Raw genomic sequence first — 13,933 nt, 5'->3', positions numbered from 1 at the left:
CCCGGCCCTGTCCTCCTGTCCCTCGCCGCTGCGGTGCGCTGCCTGAGCGGTGGGCCTGAAGAGTCATCGGGCATTACACAGTTATTTACGAGTTATTTACACAAGGATCAGTATGAGACTTAGTCCCGGTCAAATGCTGTTAATTGGCACTTCAATGCAAATTATTAGCAGGTGGGGATTGTTGTGGAACAGTATGATTTTTTTTTCTCCCTCTCTCAACTTCGTCCTGAACTCACCCCTTTGTGTGTGTGTGTGTGTCTGTGTGTGTGTGTGTGTGTGTGTGTCTGTGTGTGTGCTCGTGTCTGTGTGTGTCTGTCTGTGTGTGTGTGTGTGCGTGTCTGTCTGTCTGTCTGTCTTTCAGGTGCACGTGAAAATGGCGGACGAGGCGGTGTGCGTTGGCCCGGCTCCCACCAGTAAGAGCTACCTCAACATGGCGGCCATCCTGGAGGCGGTGAGACGGACGGGAGCGCAAGCTGTGAGTCTGAAAGAGCGGCTCGAGTGGGGGGGGGGGGTTTGAGCCGGCTTCACCCTCCCGCCACGGCGGCTTTGAGCGCCACCGCCAGCTCAGACCCCCCCTGCCCCCCCCCCCCCAAATACAGACCGCCACAAAGGGGGGGGGTGGGGGGGAGTAGAGCCGCGCCCCGCTTCAGCCCCGGCGTCCACCTCCGCGTGCGGGCGGGGCCGGGGCAGCGGCCTCGCTGGTATCAAAGGGGCCCGGCGGCGTCTGGCCGTGCCGCGGGGGGGGGGGGGGGGGGGGCAGCTGCTGCCGGGGTCGCCTGTGGATTCGGAGAGCCGCTCCGGCCTCTGTCCAAAATTTTGAGCCGCCGCCGCCGACGACAAAAAAAAATAAAGAAAAGAGAGAGGGAGAGAAGAAAGAAAAGGAAAGAACACAAAGGGGAAATGGCGGAAGAGTCTGTGTAGGAGTCTGGTTCTTTCGCGGCGGCGAGATCTTCAGAGGCAGCGCGGGAGTCCTGGCACGGCCGGGGCGTCCAATCTGTGCCGCGAGAGCCGCTCGCTGTCCAAGTGCAGATCTCACAAAATGGAGGACGGGGGAACGTTCGCCACCAGCGAGCAAAAACCCAAAACCTGCTCGCCAGACCCCTTCATTCATCCGCTCAAAATAAACATTATTAAATTAAAAAATACATATATATGTACATTTTTTGGAGAACAAATCAATAAAGAAGCGCCGTTTGCTTGCGTAAGGGGAAAAGTGTAGCGTATTGGAGACTTTCAAGGAGGAGAATGCATTATTTAACAAAACACAAGAAACAACAAAAACACCATAGGGGGCTATTGGGAGCATGAGAGAATTATAATGGACTTGTGTTAGCTGAGATTATACTGGCAAGCTGAAATATGGTATGAAAAAGTGACTCTTGCAGCCTTTCATGTTCCCGATGAATGTGAAATTAGTTGAACTAAGACTTCCACGCTGGTAATATGTAGATAAATAAGCAAAAACCCTGGAGGAATACTAAATAAACCCTTTTATAGAAACGTGGCGAGAGATGGTCTATGGACCGGCTGAAAGTCATAGTCACAGTGTTGGCAGTTTCCGCTACATTAATACAATTATTAATTTATGCATTTATTTATCTACGGAATATTTCCTATATATATCTAGATTTTCTGTCGTAATGTCTGCGTAGTGACGAGGCACATGTGAATAAAGACGGCCTTGTCTTAAGGATTTAAGCGCTGTAATTTTTTTTATTGAGAGCTATTAGAAAATCAGTTCTTTTTAAAAAGACGCTTTCCTCTTGAACGGCTATATTTCCGTGCTGTTACTGTAGTAATAAATGCTGTTTGAAGGTAGCCGGCTACTGGTTAACTGGCAGCCTGCTGCACTGTACATTTATTGCTAGCTATAATTTTTTTCTGGCTATTAAATTTTTATTGAAACCGTCTCTGGCCTCCGTTCCCTTTTATGACCGTTAATTAATCGCTATAAAGGGCTGAACAGAGGAGGAAGATGGTAAATCATACGTAGCCTTACGGCTAGCCGTCGCTTCACACTTCTGTATTACAGTGTGCGGTTATGTACAGAAAAGAAATTCATGTTTTTACTGTTTTAAAAAAAAATCTAGAAACAAGATGAATTAAAAAAATTTCTCATGTTTTCATTTCAATTCTATTATTGAAATGAAAATTTTAAATTCTATTATTATTATAATTCCCTGTTCACTACTCTCTGTTGTGTTCTGCATTAAAACTAGGCATAAGGCACAGTGTCAGTTGCTGAGGGTTACCTCAAAAATATTATTCCAAAATGCGATATGATTTCAGTCTGGACCTGATTCTGTTTGTAGTCGTCCACATTTAAATGAAAATCTTTTTTTTTAAATTCCCATAAAACTCGGCCGCAGTACTGGTCTCGGTAGATTGACCCTAATTTTGATCCCACCTTTAACCTTTTATCAATTTTCATGATGTCGTTCTTTTGACGATTTAAAAATGTATGCATTTATTTATTTATTATAATTTTTTTTTTGTTTTACAGGTACACCCAGGCTATGGGTTCCTGTCTGAGAATAAAGAATTTGCGAAGCGGCTGGTGAGTATTTTTGAATTGTGACTGTCCGTTTCGTGTGAAGACGGGGTCTGTGCAGGCCGGGGATCGAGACGTCTGTCGGAAAGGACAGAGACGCGCTGCAGATAGATGAGCAAGCGTCTGAGTCCCTGAGACACGCCCGGTGTGGCACGTTTGTGTGCTCGGAGGCAAATCCATTCAATATCTCCGCTCTTTTATTTAATTGCGCTGAATCTGATGCGTGTCAGGGCTGAGGTAGCTCTGTGTTCTTCGCTGCGGCGACCGCGGCATCGCATGATCCCGACCGCACCTCTGCAGATTGTGCTTCCTGCGGGGGTACGGTAATATGACAGATGGCCCTAATTATGGCGGGTCATTCCAGCTGTCTATTAGGTTATACAGAAGGTGGCAAATTTACTTTATATGTGGCTTTTAATAGGAATAGGTTTAAATCACACGGATGCCGTACACCTCACGTTGTACTCTTCACAGACTGACTGAATTAAGGTTTCTTTTTAAAACCACCTTCCAAGCTTCTTGAGTTCGGAACTTTCGTTTATTATATGTGAGTTAAAACTCACGTTTTTAAAATTATTTTTTTTTTAAACATAATCATATTATTTGAAAATCATCATAAATCTGAAGTTTCTCGAGAGGTACAGTACGTAGACTTAATCTCGCATCGAGCGGGATTATCGCGTGTGATTGGGCGAGGCTTGTTTCTCCCGCCCTGTGGTCGTGTAGCCGAGCCGTGCTAGGCCGTACCAGGCCGTACCAGGCCGTACCAGGCGGGTCCAGGCCGGTCCAGGCCGGTCCAGGCTATGCCAGGCCCGTTCCAGGCTGGTCCAGGCGGGTCCAGGCGGGTCGGGGCAGGTCTAGGCCGGTCGGGGCAGGTCCAGGCAGGTCCAGGCTGGTCGGGGCGGGTCCTGGCGGGTCGGGGCAGGTCCAGGCTTGTCCGGGCCGGTCCAGGCGGGTCCAGGCGGCTCCAGGCCGGTCCTGGCGGGTCGGGGCAGGTCCAGGCGGGTCAGGCGGTCAGGCAGGGTCCGGCTGGCCGGCGGTCAGGCGGGTCGGGGCAGGTCCAGGGGTCCGGGGGGCGGTCCAGGCGGGTCGGGGCGGTCCAGGCGGGTCGGGGCGGGTCCAGGCGGGTCCAGGTGGGTCCGGGCGGGTCGGGTCGGGCGGGTCCGGGCGGGTCCAGGCGGGTCCAGGCGGCGTCCAGGGGTCCGGGTCCGGCGGGTCAGGGCATCCAGGCGGGTCCGGGCGGTCCAGGCAGGTCCAGGCGGGTCGGGGCGGGTCCAGGCGGGTCGGGGCAGGTCCAGCGGGTCGGGGCGGGTCGGGGCAGGTCCAGGCAGGTCCTGGCGGGTCCTGGCGGGTCCAGGTGGGTCCAGGCGGGTCAGGCGGGTCCAGGCGGGTCCTGGCGGGTCCAGGCGGGTCCAGGCGGGTCCAGGCAGGTCCAGGCGGGTCGGGGCAGGTCCAGGCGGGTCCAGGCCGGTCCAGGCGGGTCCAGGCGGGTCGGGGCGGGTCCAGGCGGGTCCAGGCGGGTCCTGGCGGGTCCAGGCGGGTCGGGGCAGGTCCAGGCGGGTCCAGGCGGGTCCAGGCCCGGTCCTGGCCGGTCGCGGCTCGGCGGAGGATGTAGCTGCTGACTCGGCGCATTAACCTTTGCGGTGGTATTTAATTAGAGGTCTAAAGGGCACGGCTCACCTGCACCCGGCTTTGAGAGCAGCCTGAGCCGGCAACGGTGGCCGCGGCAACGCGACCGCGGCAATTAGAATGACCTTAAACCCGCGCTGTCACTCCCGGGCCCACGCTGGGCCAGGCCCCGCCCCCTGGGGGGAGGGGGGGCGTGGGGGCGTAGGGGGGCCATTGGCGGGGGGCATGGGGGCGGCGTGCTGACCAGCAGCCGGACCATCTGCGGGGTTCGCCACGTGTCTCAGCTCAAAACCTGCGGCCCCTCGAGCGCCGAGGGTGGGTTGGGGGAGGGATGGTGGAGTCCCTGGATCAGAATAGGCTGAATACCCCAGGTTTAGGGGGTTAGTGGTGGTTGAAAACCCCAGGTTTAGGGGGTTAGTGGTGGTTGGGTAATGTAGTCTCATGATTGGCTGGGCCCCTTGGGTTGTGACCCTCTTTGCGGGTAGCGAGGGCTGCCTGGAAAGGCCCTCAGAGACCTCCCCCGCCCCCCCATCCACCCCCCTCCCCCCCAAACGCACAGCCCCACCCCCACCGCCCTGCGGCCGCCCCCCGCCTCGCTCTTCCAGAGGTCAAACCCACCGGTGGCCCAGTCACCCTGTGGTTTCCTCGGCATATCATGCTGTGCTAATATTTTGGTTTGCTTGAGTGAGTTGCTGACATGGTGTTTATTTGGATTAGCAAGTTGTTTTCATTAAAATCAATATATGGCGCAGGGAAAAAAAAAAAGGAAAAAAAGTATTAACGATTGAGGCTGTGGCCCAGTGTCAAGACTGCCCTCCTGATTCTCCTGACATGAAGATGATGTGCTGACAGTGGGGTGGAGAAGGGGAGTGTGTGTGTGTGTGTGTGTGTGTGTGTGTGTGTGTGTGTGTATTTGCGAGGGGTGGGAGTAGTGTGGGGCTGTACTGAAATAGGTCAGGACGCTGTTAAATGGACCTTCTCCTAAGTCTGAGCAGACAGGTTGCTGGGGATTCTCCATCGGCTCTTGAGGGTACATTGAGCGGGGCTTATGCAGGGAGAGCCTTTCGGTCTTTTAGCCTCATTACAGTTCGCTGGGACGCTTCTGCGCTCCTGAATAGAACTGTTTTGGGTGATGAGTTAATTCTCTCCGTTGTCGAAGATGGGCTTTGCCATCAGGGCACTACAATTTGAGACATGAACACAAAATAATACAAATATTCTGTGATTCTTGCCGGTTGTATATTAACAACAACAAAAAAAGTAGGGGGGTTAATTTTTAGACTGGAGATGAATGTGAGGCTGTTTTTATTTAGTCACTTATATTTTGATACCACCCAGGGGGGAAAGATTGTAAAATAGCATCAGAGGTAAACGGAGGAGAAGTTGGGGGGGGGGGGGGGGGTTATTATTCATATTCGTTTGTCTGACAGTGGGGGGAGCCCCATCACTCATCACACATTGATATTCATCGCATTATGCGCCCCCCCCCTGCCCCCCCCCCCCCCCCCCCCCCCCCCCCGCACCCCCCAGCCTCCGTTTTGACAATCAACAGCTTTAACACCCCTGTTTTAATTTAATTAAAGGTGTGATCGCCGAGGCGAAAACTTCATTTGCACACATCAAGGGGAAAAAGGAAAAAAAAGCCCTGAAGGGTCACCTGACTGGATGGAATAGCGGTCGGCTCGCTCCACGTTTTAAAAAAATCAGAAATCGAAACCGGTCCGCTGCGCAGGACTGGCAAGCAGACAGAGCGCTAAAAGTTTTGACTCAGAGAGCCATCGACTCTTCCTTTTTATTTTTATTTTTACACTGAACAAAACTTTAAAATGTCCTCCTTTCCCCCTGTCCTAGCTCGGGGGGGACGATGGTGGAACCTCTCGCAGTGAGAGCCGTAGTTGTGTAAGTGAAAGGGTAGGGGTATCGTGTTAGTGGGACAAACATAGTGATGGAGAGTCAACCTCAAAATTTCGGTTTCCACAAGCTCACCTCCAGCCCGTGGGCTTTACCTGGCCGGGGCTCGAAAAGCGTGTGTCCCAGAGCGAGCGCTGTGTCCAAGCGACCCAGAAGGCCCGGCTTGGTCTCGGCTCGGCACCGGCGCGCACCGGCCCGGTGGATTGGGCCCGGAGTGGAAGCGCTTCCTACGGCCGAGCGAGGCAGTTAGGGGCGTTAGCGCCTCGAGCTCGGCCGAAAGACCGGTCGTTACCCAGCCGCCCCGGGAGCGGGTGCGCCTTCGGGGTCCGTATGAGCCCTGAGGCCAGCTCTACGGCGACGTCGCAGGCCGCAGAACACGAAAGCTCTCATAACATTGGCATTTACTGCAGCAGCACCGTGCCCCAGCAATGCTTCGTTTTTTTCGCACCTTATCCTTCTTGAGTTTTGAGATTAGTAATCTGCCGAATTGTTAGGAGAGAAAGGCGGCCTTAGTTTTGGTTTTCGGAAAGCGGATTTGCCCTAACGGTCAGAGCAGTGGAAAGTATTCGCACACGGAAAATCACCGGCTCACCGGCTTAGAGAATTATTTGTTTAATAAAGGAGAAAAGTGCTTTCTCCAATGCTTCATGAATGGGCTTTGGTGAGGATTTTGTGGTTTTGAAAGAAAAAAAACCCTTAATATAGTGTTATTGTATTAAACAGTATTCAAACGCTGATTGATGCGATTACTGCAGATTTCAAGACATTCTTCGATCACTCCACCACAAGCGCTAGACTTTGTTTTCAATTTTATGAACTTTTAAAAATTTTATTACCTTTTTGTTGTAATACTGAGGTTTTCCTTTCAAACCCTAAACTATTCCCCAACTACTGTGCTTTACTGTCACCCCCAAAATGCTCCCCCTCACCCCCAAAATCACGGGTAAAGCAGTGGAGTAAGGGACAGTTGCAGTACGTGAGGGTTGTCCTTGACTGGTTGAGAATGTTAGGATTGTGTAGGCTGGTGTAAACTTCTTGTTACATTACATTATATTACAGGCATTTGGCAGACGCTCTTATCCAGAGCGACGTACAACAAAGTGTATAACCATAACCAGGAACAAGTGTGTCGAAAACCCTAGAGGAAAGTACAGTACCAAGTGCAGGGAGCGATCGCGTAGGTTAACTTGGACCCTGTTGGTTAATCTGTTGAACAGAAACAATAGCAGCAACAAAGCAGTCTATGCAAATAATCCTTAAAAGGACATTCTTGTCCTTTTAAACATAAAATGTTTTGCTATGACTCAGGTAAAATAAAGTAAGCATAGTTTCTTTTTTTTTTAGTACTATATCATTTGGAAAAGTACATTAGGGAAAAACAAGAATGTACTGTGTGTCATTTTGGTTAAAAAAAAATTCCAATAAGCATACAGTCATATATTTTCAGTGGTGGTTTCAGTCTCAATTTGTGTAGTGTTTTTTTTCTCTCCCCCCCCCTTTTTTTTGGGGGGGGGAGGGGGGGTGTTTCTTTAGCCCCGTCACTCTGGGTTATGTTTTAGGCGCTGCACAATTCTCACCTGCTTTTGTTTGTGTTCACATGTTTTTCTGATGTCACGGCATTAACATGTGTGTTGGGCTGCGTTTTACTTCAATTTGTATGTGTGAAGTAAACACGCCAAAAAAAAAAATGCCCGGATAGACAGGCAGCCCCTCTCCCGCGCCTCTGCGAGGGGAACGCTTCTGTTCTCCTCTGTAGCACCGGTGGCCATTTTTCTCCCCACACAAAAAAAATAAATAAAAAACGCACATAAATCAAAAGGGGCCTGCAACCGTCCGCTCAGAATTCTGTTCCGCCCGTTCTCCAGCTGGTAGCATAATTACAGCCTTTAACATGTATGAAAATGTCAGGTTAATTCAAACAAAAGAACCGCCCCCCCCACCTCCTCCTCCTTCTCATCTTCTTTTCCCTCATTTTTTCCTCCCTCCCTACGCAGTCCGGGTTTTCGTAGTAATCTGGCTTTAGAAAATTGAGGCCCGTCCAGTTCTCGCGGGCCCCAGTGGGGTAGCGGGTAGCGGGTAGCGGCGTGCGCTGGGCGGTTAGCGGCTAGCGCTGCGTGTGGGGAGGGGGGGGATAGCGTGGCCTCCCTGCGCCCCCCCCCCCCGTATCCCCCCCCTCAGCAGCCCAACTCTGATTATCATGCAGAGTCCTGGAGAAACAAAGGCAGTGATGGGCTGTGTGGTGCCGGGGGGGTCTGATTATTATTATTATTATTGGGATCCCTGCCAATGTTTGCTCCCCGGATCTCTCCTCCCGCTTGCCCGGATCCCTACGGATCCTCCTAGCTACCAGGCTTCTGCCAAAGGCCGTCTGGAGGAACTGTGTGTGTGTGTGTGTGTGTGTGTGTGTGTGTGTGTGTGTGTGTGTGTGTGTGTGTGTGTGTGTGTGTGTGTGTGTGTGTGTGTGTGTGTGTGTGTGTCTGTCTGTGTGTCTGTCTGTGTGTCTGTCTGTGTGTCTGTCTGTGTGTCTGTCTGTCTGTCTGTCTGTCTGTCTGTCTGTCTGTCTGTCTGTCTGTCTGTCTGTCTGTCTGTCTGTCTGTCTGTCTGTCTACGTGTGAGTGTGCGCGTGCGTCTGTGTCTGTGGTGTGTAGGTGTGTGCTCTTCCCCCCTCCTCTCATCACCCTCTCATCTCCCCATCCCCTAATCCTTTCACCCCCTCACACCCCCATCCCCCCATTGGCCCAGCGCACACATTAGGCTCCGTTACTCTTATTAAAACACGGCGTGCCTGTGGCCCCCAGTGCTGAGGCAGGGTTCCCTTCTCTGCGGCCCCCAGTGCAGAGGCAGGGTTCCCTTCTCTGTGGCCCCCAGTGCTGAGGCAGGGTTCCTTTCTCTGTGGCCCCCAGTGCAGAGGCAGGGTTCCCTTGTCTGCGGCCCCCAGTGCTGAGGCAGGGTTCCCTTCTCTGTGACCCCCCAGTGCTGAGGCAGGGTTCCCTTCTCTGTGGCCCCCCAGTGCTGAGGCAGGGTTCCCTTCTCTGTGGCCCCCAGTGCTGAGGCAGGGTTCCCTTCTCTGTGGCCCCCACTGCTGAGGCAGGGTTCCCTTCTGTGTGGCCCCCAGTGCTGAGGCAGGGTTCCCTTCTCTGCGGAGACAGACGTTTATTCAGCCAATGGCTGTCATCGGCGTGTGACATTTGTAATGGAAAACCGGTCCCTTCTGTCTCCCTAAACAAAGGGGGGAGGAGAGGGGCGCTGGAGTGGAGTGTGTGTGTCAGAAGAGCCGTCGATCGCCCCGGTGTCCTCGGTTAGCTGCCTCCCCGTCGGTGGTTTGGCCGGTCCTGTCGGACCAATCAGGTGGCTGCTCAGCCACGGACGCAGATTTACCGGCAGGATGAATCCCCCTAACGCGGGGAATCCGGCTCGAAGGCCTGCGCTTCAAAATCGGCTCGAATCAGCCCGGCGTCTCCCTGCCCTGGCGTCTCTCAGTCCGGCGTCTCAGCCCCGGGCCCGTCTCTGGCTCTGAATCTCTGGCGGTTTAACGGTCTCAGGTGTGGGTATGCGCTCTACGGTGGGTTTCTGGGGACTGGAAAATTTTTTAAACATTACGTTTGCAATGGGTGTCAAAAACAGATTCACGGTAAACCAGGTTTTTTTTTTTGAGCAGAATCAGAGCACAGCCATGGGTCTCTCTCACCTTCTCGGGTTACAAACGGATAAAACTTAATACAAAGCCTCAGCCGCTGGCTCTGACGCCCATAAATAAGATGTTGGTGTGGGGGCGCAAAGCTCATAAGAGGCCACATCTGCTGGCGATCGTCGGTGTTCCTGCGCCTGATTGGCCGGTTCCCCGCGCGGGGGCGGGGCCAGCGGACCGCGGCGCGTGATTGACGGCTCCCATGTCTGCACCGTACTCGGGCAGATGGAGAGGTGTCACCATGGTGATTAATTGTTTACGGTCACCTGTCTGCGTCGTCCTTCAGGACGTGGGGGGATTTGGAGGGGGTGGGGTAGGGGGGTGTCGCGGGGGTCAGCCGTGTTTTCGCGGGTCCTGTCTGAGGCCGGGCTCGTCGCCGCCCAGCGCCCTCCCCCTCGCCCCCGTGCCGTGTCTCGCGATTGGCCCGATGTGCACGGAGCAGGTTGCCGTGGGGACAGATGTTAAAAAGAGTCTGCTCTCTGCCTCTGGGTTGTCGTGCCTTATTATGTTATACGATTCAATCCTAATTTTATTTTTGGGAGATGCTTTGGGAAACAGGGTTATATTTTGCGGAGGATTCTTCGCGTTCCTGCTGGGAAAATGGGCGACTCGTCTAATGAACTCGTTTCTGCGTAAATGAGCAGAACCTTTTTTTTATTTTATTTTATTAAGTCATTCAAAATTTCAGAAGTCATTAGGAATTTTGTAATTCAAGGGGTAATTGAATTTTGAAAATCAGAAAAACAAATGTCTGGCTGTGATTGGATTAGCTCGGTCACACGGGACCGCTGACATCGGTTTCTCCACCTCGTTCAGAAGCCTTGTCCGCGCATCCTGGCTGCCGGATTAGGGCCCTGGTTCAGACTGAATATTCATCCGCATAATCTGCATAATTCAGTAATTGGAGACGCATGTTTGTCTTCTGCCCCTTGTGCCCATTGTCATTTCATTTCCAGCCCATAAATGATTCATTTTCCTTGAGTGATTTGCTTTATTTTTTTTTTTTGCAGAAATACGCTGGAAAGATTATACCAATATTGCGGCACCTCTGAAAAAATATTTTTCTTCTAGTAATAAATAAAAAAAAGAAACGGCCGCAATGGTGTGAACGTTCAGCCATCTGTGCTCCATCTTGGAGCGGGGTCTGTCTGTGGCAAACGCCTCCTGCTAACCAGCCACAGAGCGCCTGCCTTCGCCGACGCACACACGAAGCTCATCAGCGTCGGGGCTATGCCGTGTTGCCACGGAAATTGAAACCTTGATAACTTTGAATTTTTACTACAACTATTTTTTTTTTTTACGGCCTCAGCATTGGTATTGAAATGGGTCATGTGACCTCACTGACCGGCCTTCCCTTATAAATATGTTCCCTGGGTCCTCACTGGTCACTGGAGAGCACTAACTGAAAATATCCTATTAGAAGTTCAGTATTTAACATTAGTGTGAGTTATCCATAAAGACTCATGGCACTGAAATATATTGACATGCTATGTCTTAGATTGCAGAGGGACTAGTGATCCTATCTTTTCAGGTGAATTTGTGTCAGTACAGGTGCTTACGTTGATGTTCATGTCCCTGTAACTGTTTTACGAAACTAAGCGGTACTTTCTAGAAGGTACGGGGACCGCAGCGTGGCTGAATAGGTGATGCTGCTGGCTGGATGGGTGATTTTGAGGAAAACTTTGATCTTACTGATACTGTATTCTTATGGGCATTGTGAAATGCCGACTGCTTGCATTCGGATGAAACAATGCGGGGGGGGGCAGGGGAGCAGCCAATTAGAACTCCCCGAGCGACACGATTAGGCAGAACTGCCCTGTGTGTGTGTGTGTGTGTGTGTGTGGTTTGGTTTAATGGCCAAAGAAAAAACCCGCTCTTATAAAAAGGCAGATTTTAATCGCGTCCATGTGCTCCGGCTGCTTTTAAAACAGGATGTGCTTGTGTTTTTGTGGTGGGGAAATTTAATAAAACTACTTGTTCCCCCCCCCTCCTGGCCCCCCCTGGTTGTTAATACCGCTTTATCAGGGCCTCATTACATGGATTGCGTTTGGATACCGTCAGCTCAGCTAACTCATTCACAGATGGTGACGGTTTGTAAGCTGACCGCCGTACACTTCAGTGGTGTAAAACTGGGATCTGGACACACGTTCATAGAGCATTTTAGAGTGTTGAGTGCTATCTCTGTGCTACGTGGTGCTATCTCTCGCTACGCTATCTCTGTGTACTGTACGCTATCTCTGCTACGCTATTCTATCTATGTGCTACTGTTTGCTATCTCTGCTATGTTGTGCTATCTCTGTGCTACTGTACGCTATCTCTGCTACGCTATGCTATCTCTGTGCTACTGTACGCTGTCTCTGTGCTAGGTTGTGCGATCACCTTTCTCTCACTTGCTGGTGTACGCACCATCTCCTCGCCCAGTGCTCCCAGCATGCACTGCGCTCGGCTCCTTTCTGAATTATTTTCATGTAGGGGACGGGGGCGAGAGGGCAGAGGGCGTGTTTGCAGCCCCTGTGTCCATGAGGAACTGGCTCTTCCGTTTCCAGCGGCTGGCCTGGCCCAGGCTGAGGCCCGCACCAGGAGCCCCACAGCCCAGGGCTGCGTCCCCAGGCTCTTTAACTTCCCCCCGTGCTGGAATAAAGACAGGCCAGTTAGCGTGAATACGAGCGGGCCGTTCAGCCTTGTGTTCTCCTCTGGAAATGAGCACGTCATTACATTTGCAGCTAAAAAGGCTCATTCACAGTTAGCGCAGTTTAGGGATGCAAATGTGTGTGTGTGTGTGTGTGTGTGTGTGTGCGTGCGCGCACATGCTGCTGCCTAGCCTGGAGGTATGTGCAGGAAAGCAGAAAAGGTCTGTCAGGATTAGGTCCACAGGTCCCTTTATTATGCTAAGCGCCCCTCCATCAATACAGCCACGGGGACAGGTGAGCGAGTGAGGCAAATGGGTGGTGGTGGAGGGGGTTGGTGGTGGAGGGGGGGTGATGGTGCAGGGGGGGTGGTGGTGGAGGGGGGGTTGGTGGTGGAGGGGGGGTGGTGCTTGGTGGTGGCATTTACATCACGTTTAACACATTTAACAGATGTCCTTAGCAAGAGTGATGTGCACAGGTTACATTTTTATATACAATCCAGATATGCTGCCGGATTCTTTATTATTATTAGTATTATAATAATATTATTATTTCTTGTCTCAAGAATTTCAGTTAGTGGATGATTCAGCGTGTGAGCACACATGGATGAGCTGAGACTTGCATTTCTGTGGCCCGCAGCTCTGTCCCTGTTGGTTCCAGCGCTGGCTGGACCCAAATACACCGGTTTTGTTTGTTGGGTACACAATTGTGCGAGGGGTGAGTCGCGCCAGGAAGGCGTTCGAGGATGTTAGCCCCGAGCCGTAGCCCTGATTGCAGGCGTTAGCGTGTAGCGATTCCCAGCGCAGAGCAGGGGACTGCCGTTTCCCTTTCCGGCGTGCCTGGTAAGGTGCAAGTCCGTTCCTGCCAAGCTGTGTAATATTCACCGCGGTCTCCGCGAGCGAGAGGAAGCGCGATGCCAGCGTAGTAAAGAGTTCCTGTCGCTTCGCGAGCACCGTTCCCGCCAAAAGCTGGCAAGATGGGGAGCTGTAGAAGAAAGAAAGAAAAAAAAATAGAAAGAAAGAAAGAAAAAATATCAAGGGCGAAATGATTCGAGCGTGAAGGCATGAACGCTGGCTTGGGCTGGAGCAGGTGATTAGAAGCTTATTGAGCTGTAAACGCCAGTGTTTTATTTGATCAACCTCCGAGGCCACGGCCAAGTCAAAGCACGGAAGCACGGTAAGTGACCGTAAAGGGCTGTGTGCCTGGGCGGAAAACGGCTGGGTGAGGTCTGTGTCCCTTTGGTGGAACTCTCCGAGCGAGATGGAAGTGAAGTGAAGGAGCTTTGTATCATTCAGGAGGATGTTTTTCGCCGCACCCTGAGGTGGTGTCACGCTGTAACAGTTCCCCGGAGTCAGAATCCTGTGTAGTGTGTTATCCTCTCCTGTGTAGTTCCATCAGTAACCAAACCGTGTAATGTGACAGGTAAACTCAAAAATGTCAAACCCTGCTCTGGGCTTTCCGTCGCACACGTTCATGGAAAGCCTTCGTATTGAGAAGGTATTACGCCTCTGCCTTGTCCTGTAAACA

The 13,933-nt window shown here is 51.9% G+C and overlaps 1 protein-coding gene across 1 annotated transcript in view; it reads left to right on the top strand.

Moving 5' to 3' along the window:
* The window catches only part of pcca (propionyl-CoA carboxylase subunit alpha), a 144,054-nt gene that overhangs the window by 14,988 nt on the left and 115,133 nt on the right, over nt 1-13,933 (top strand). The window contains exons 5-6 of the mRNA XM_064311873.1: nt 362-475; nt 2,504-2,557. Of these exons, the coding sequence (XP_064167943.1) occupies nt 362-475; nt 2,504-2,557 (168 nt within the window). The remainder of the gene's footprint in view (nt 1-361; nt 476-2,503; nt 2,558-13,933) is intronic.

Source organism: Anguilla rostrata, chromosome 15 (genome assembly GCF_018555375.3).
Source record: "Anguilla rostrata isolate EN2019 chromosome 15, ASM1855537v3, whole genome shotgun sequence".
Lineage (NCBI taxonomy): Eukaryota > Metazoa > Chordata > Actinopteri > Anguilliformes > Anguillidae > Anguilla > Anguilla rostrata.
This window is presented reverse-complemented; position numbering and strand designations above follow the sequence as displayed.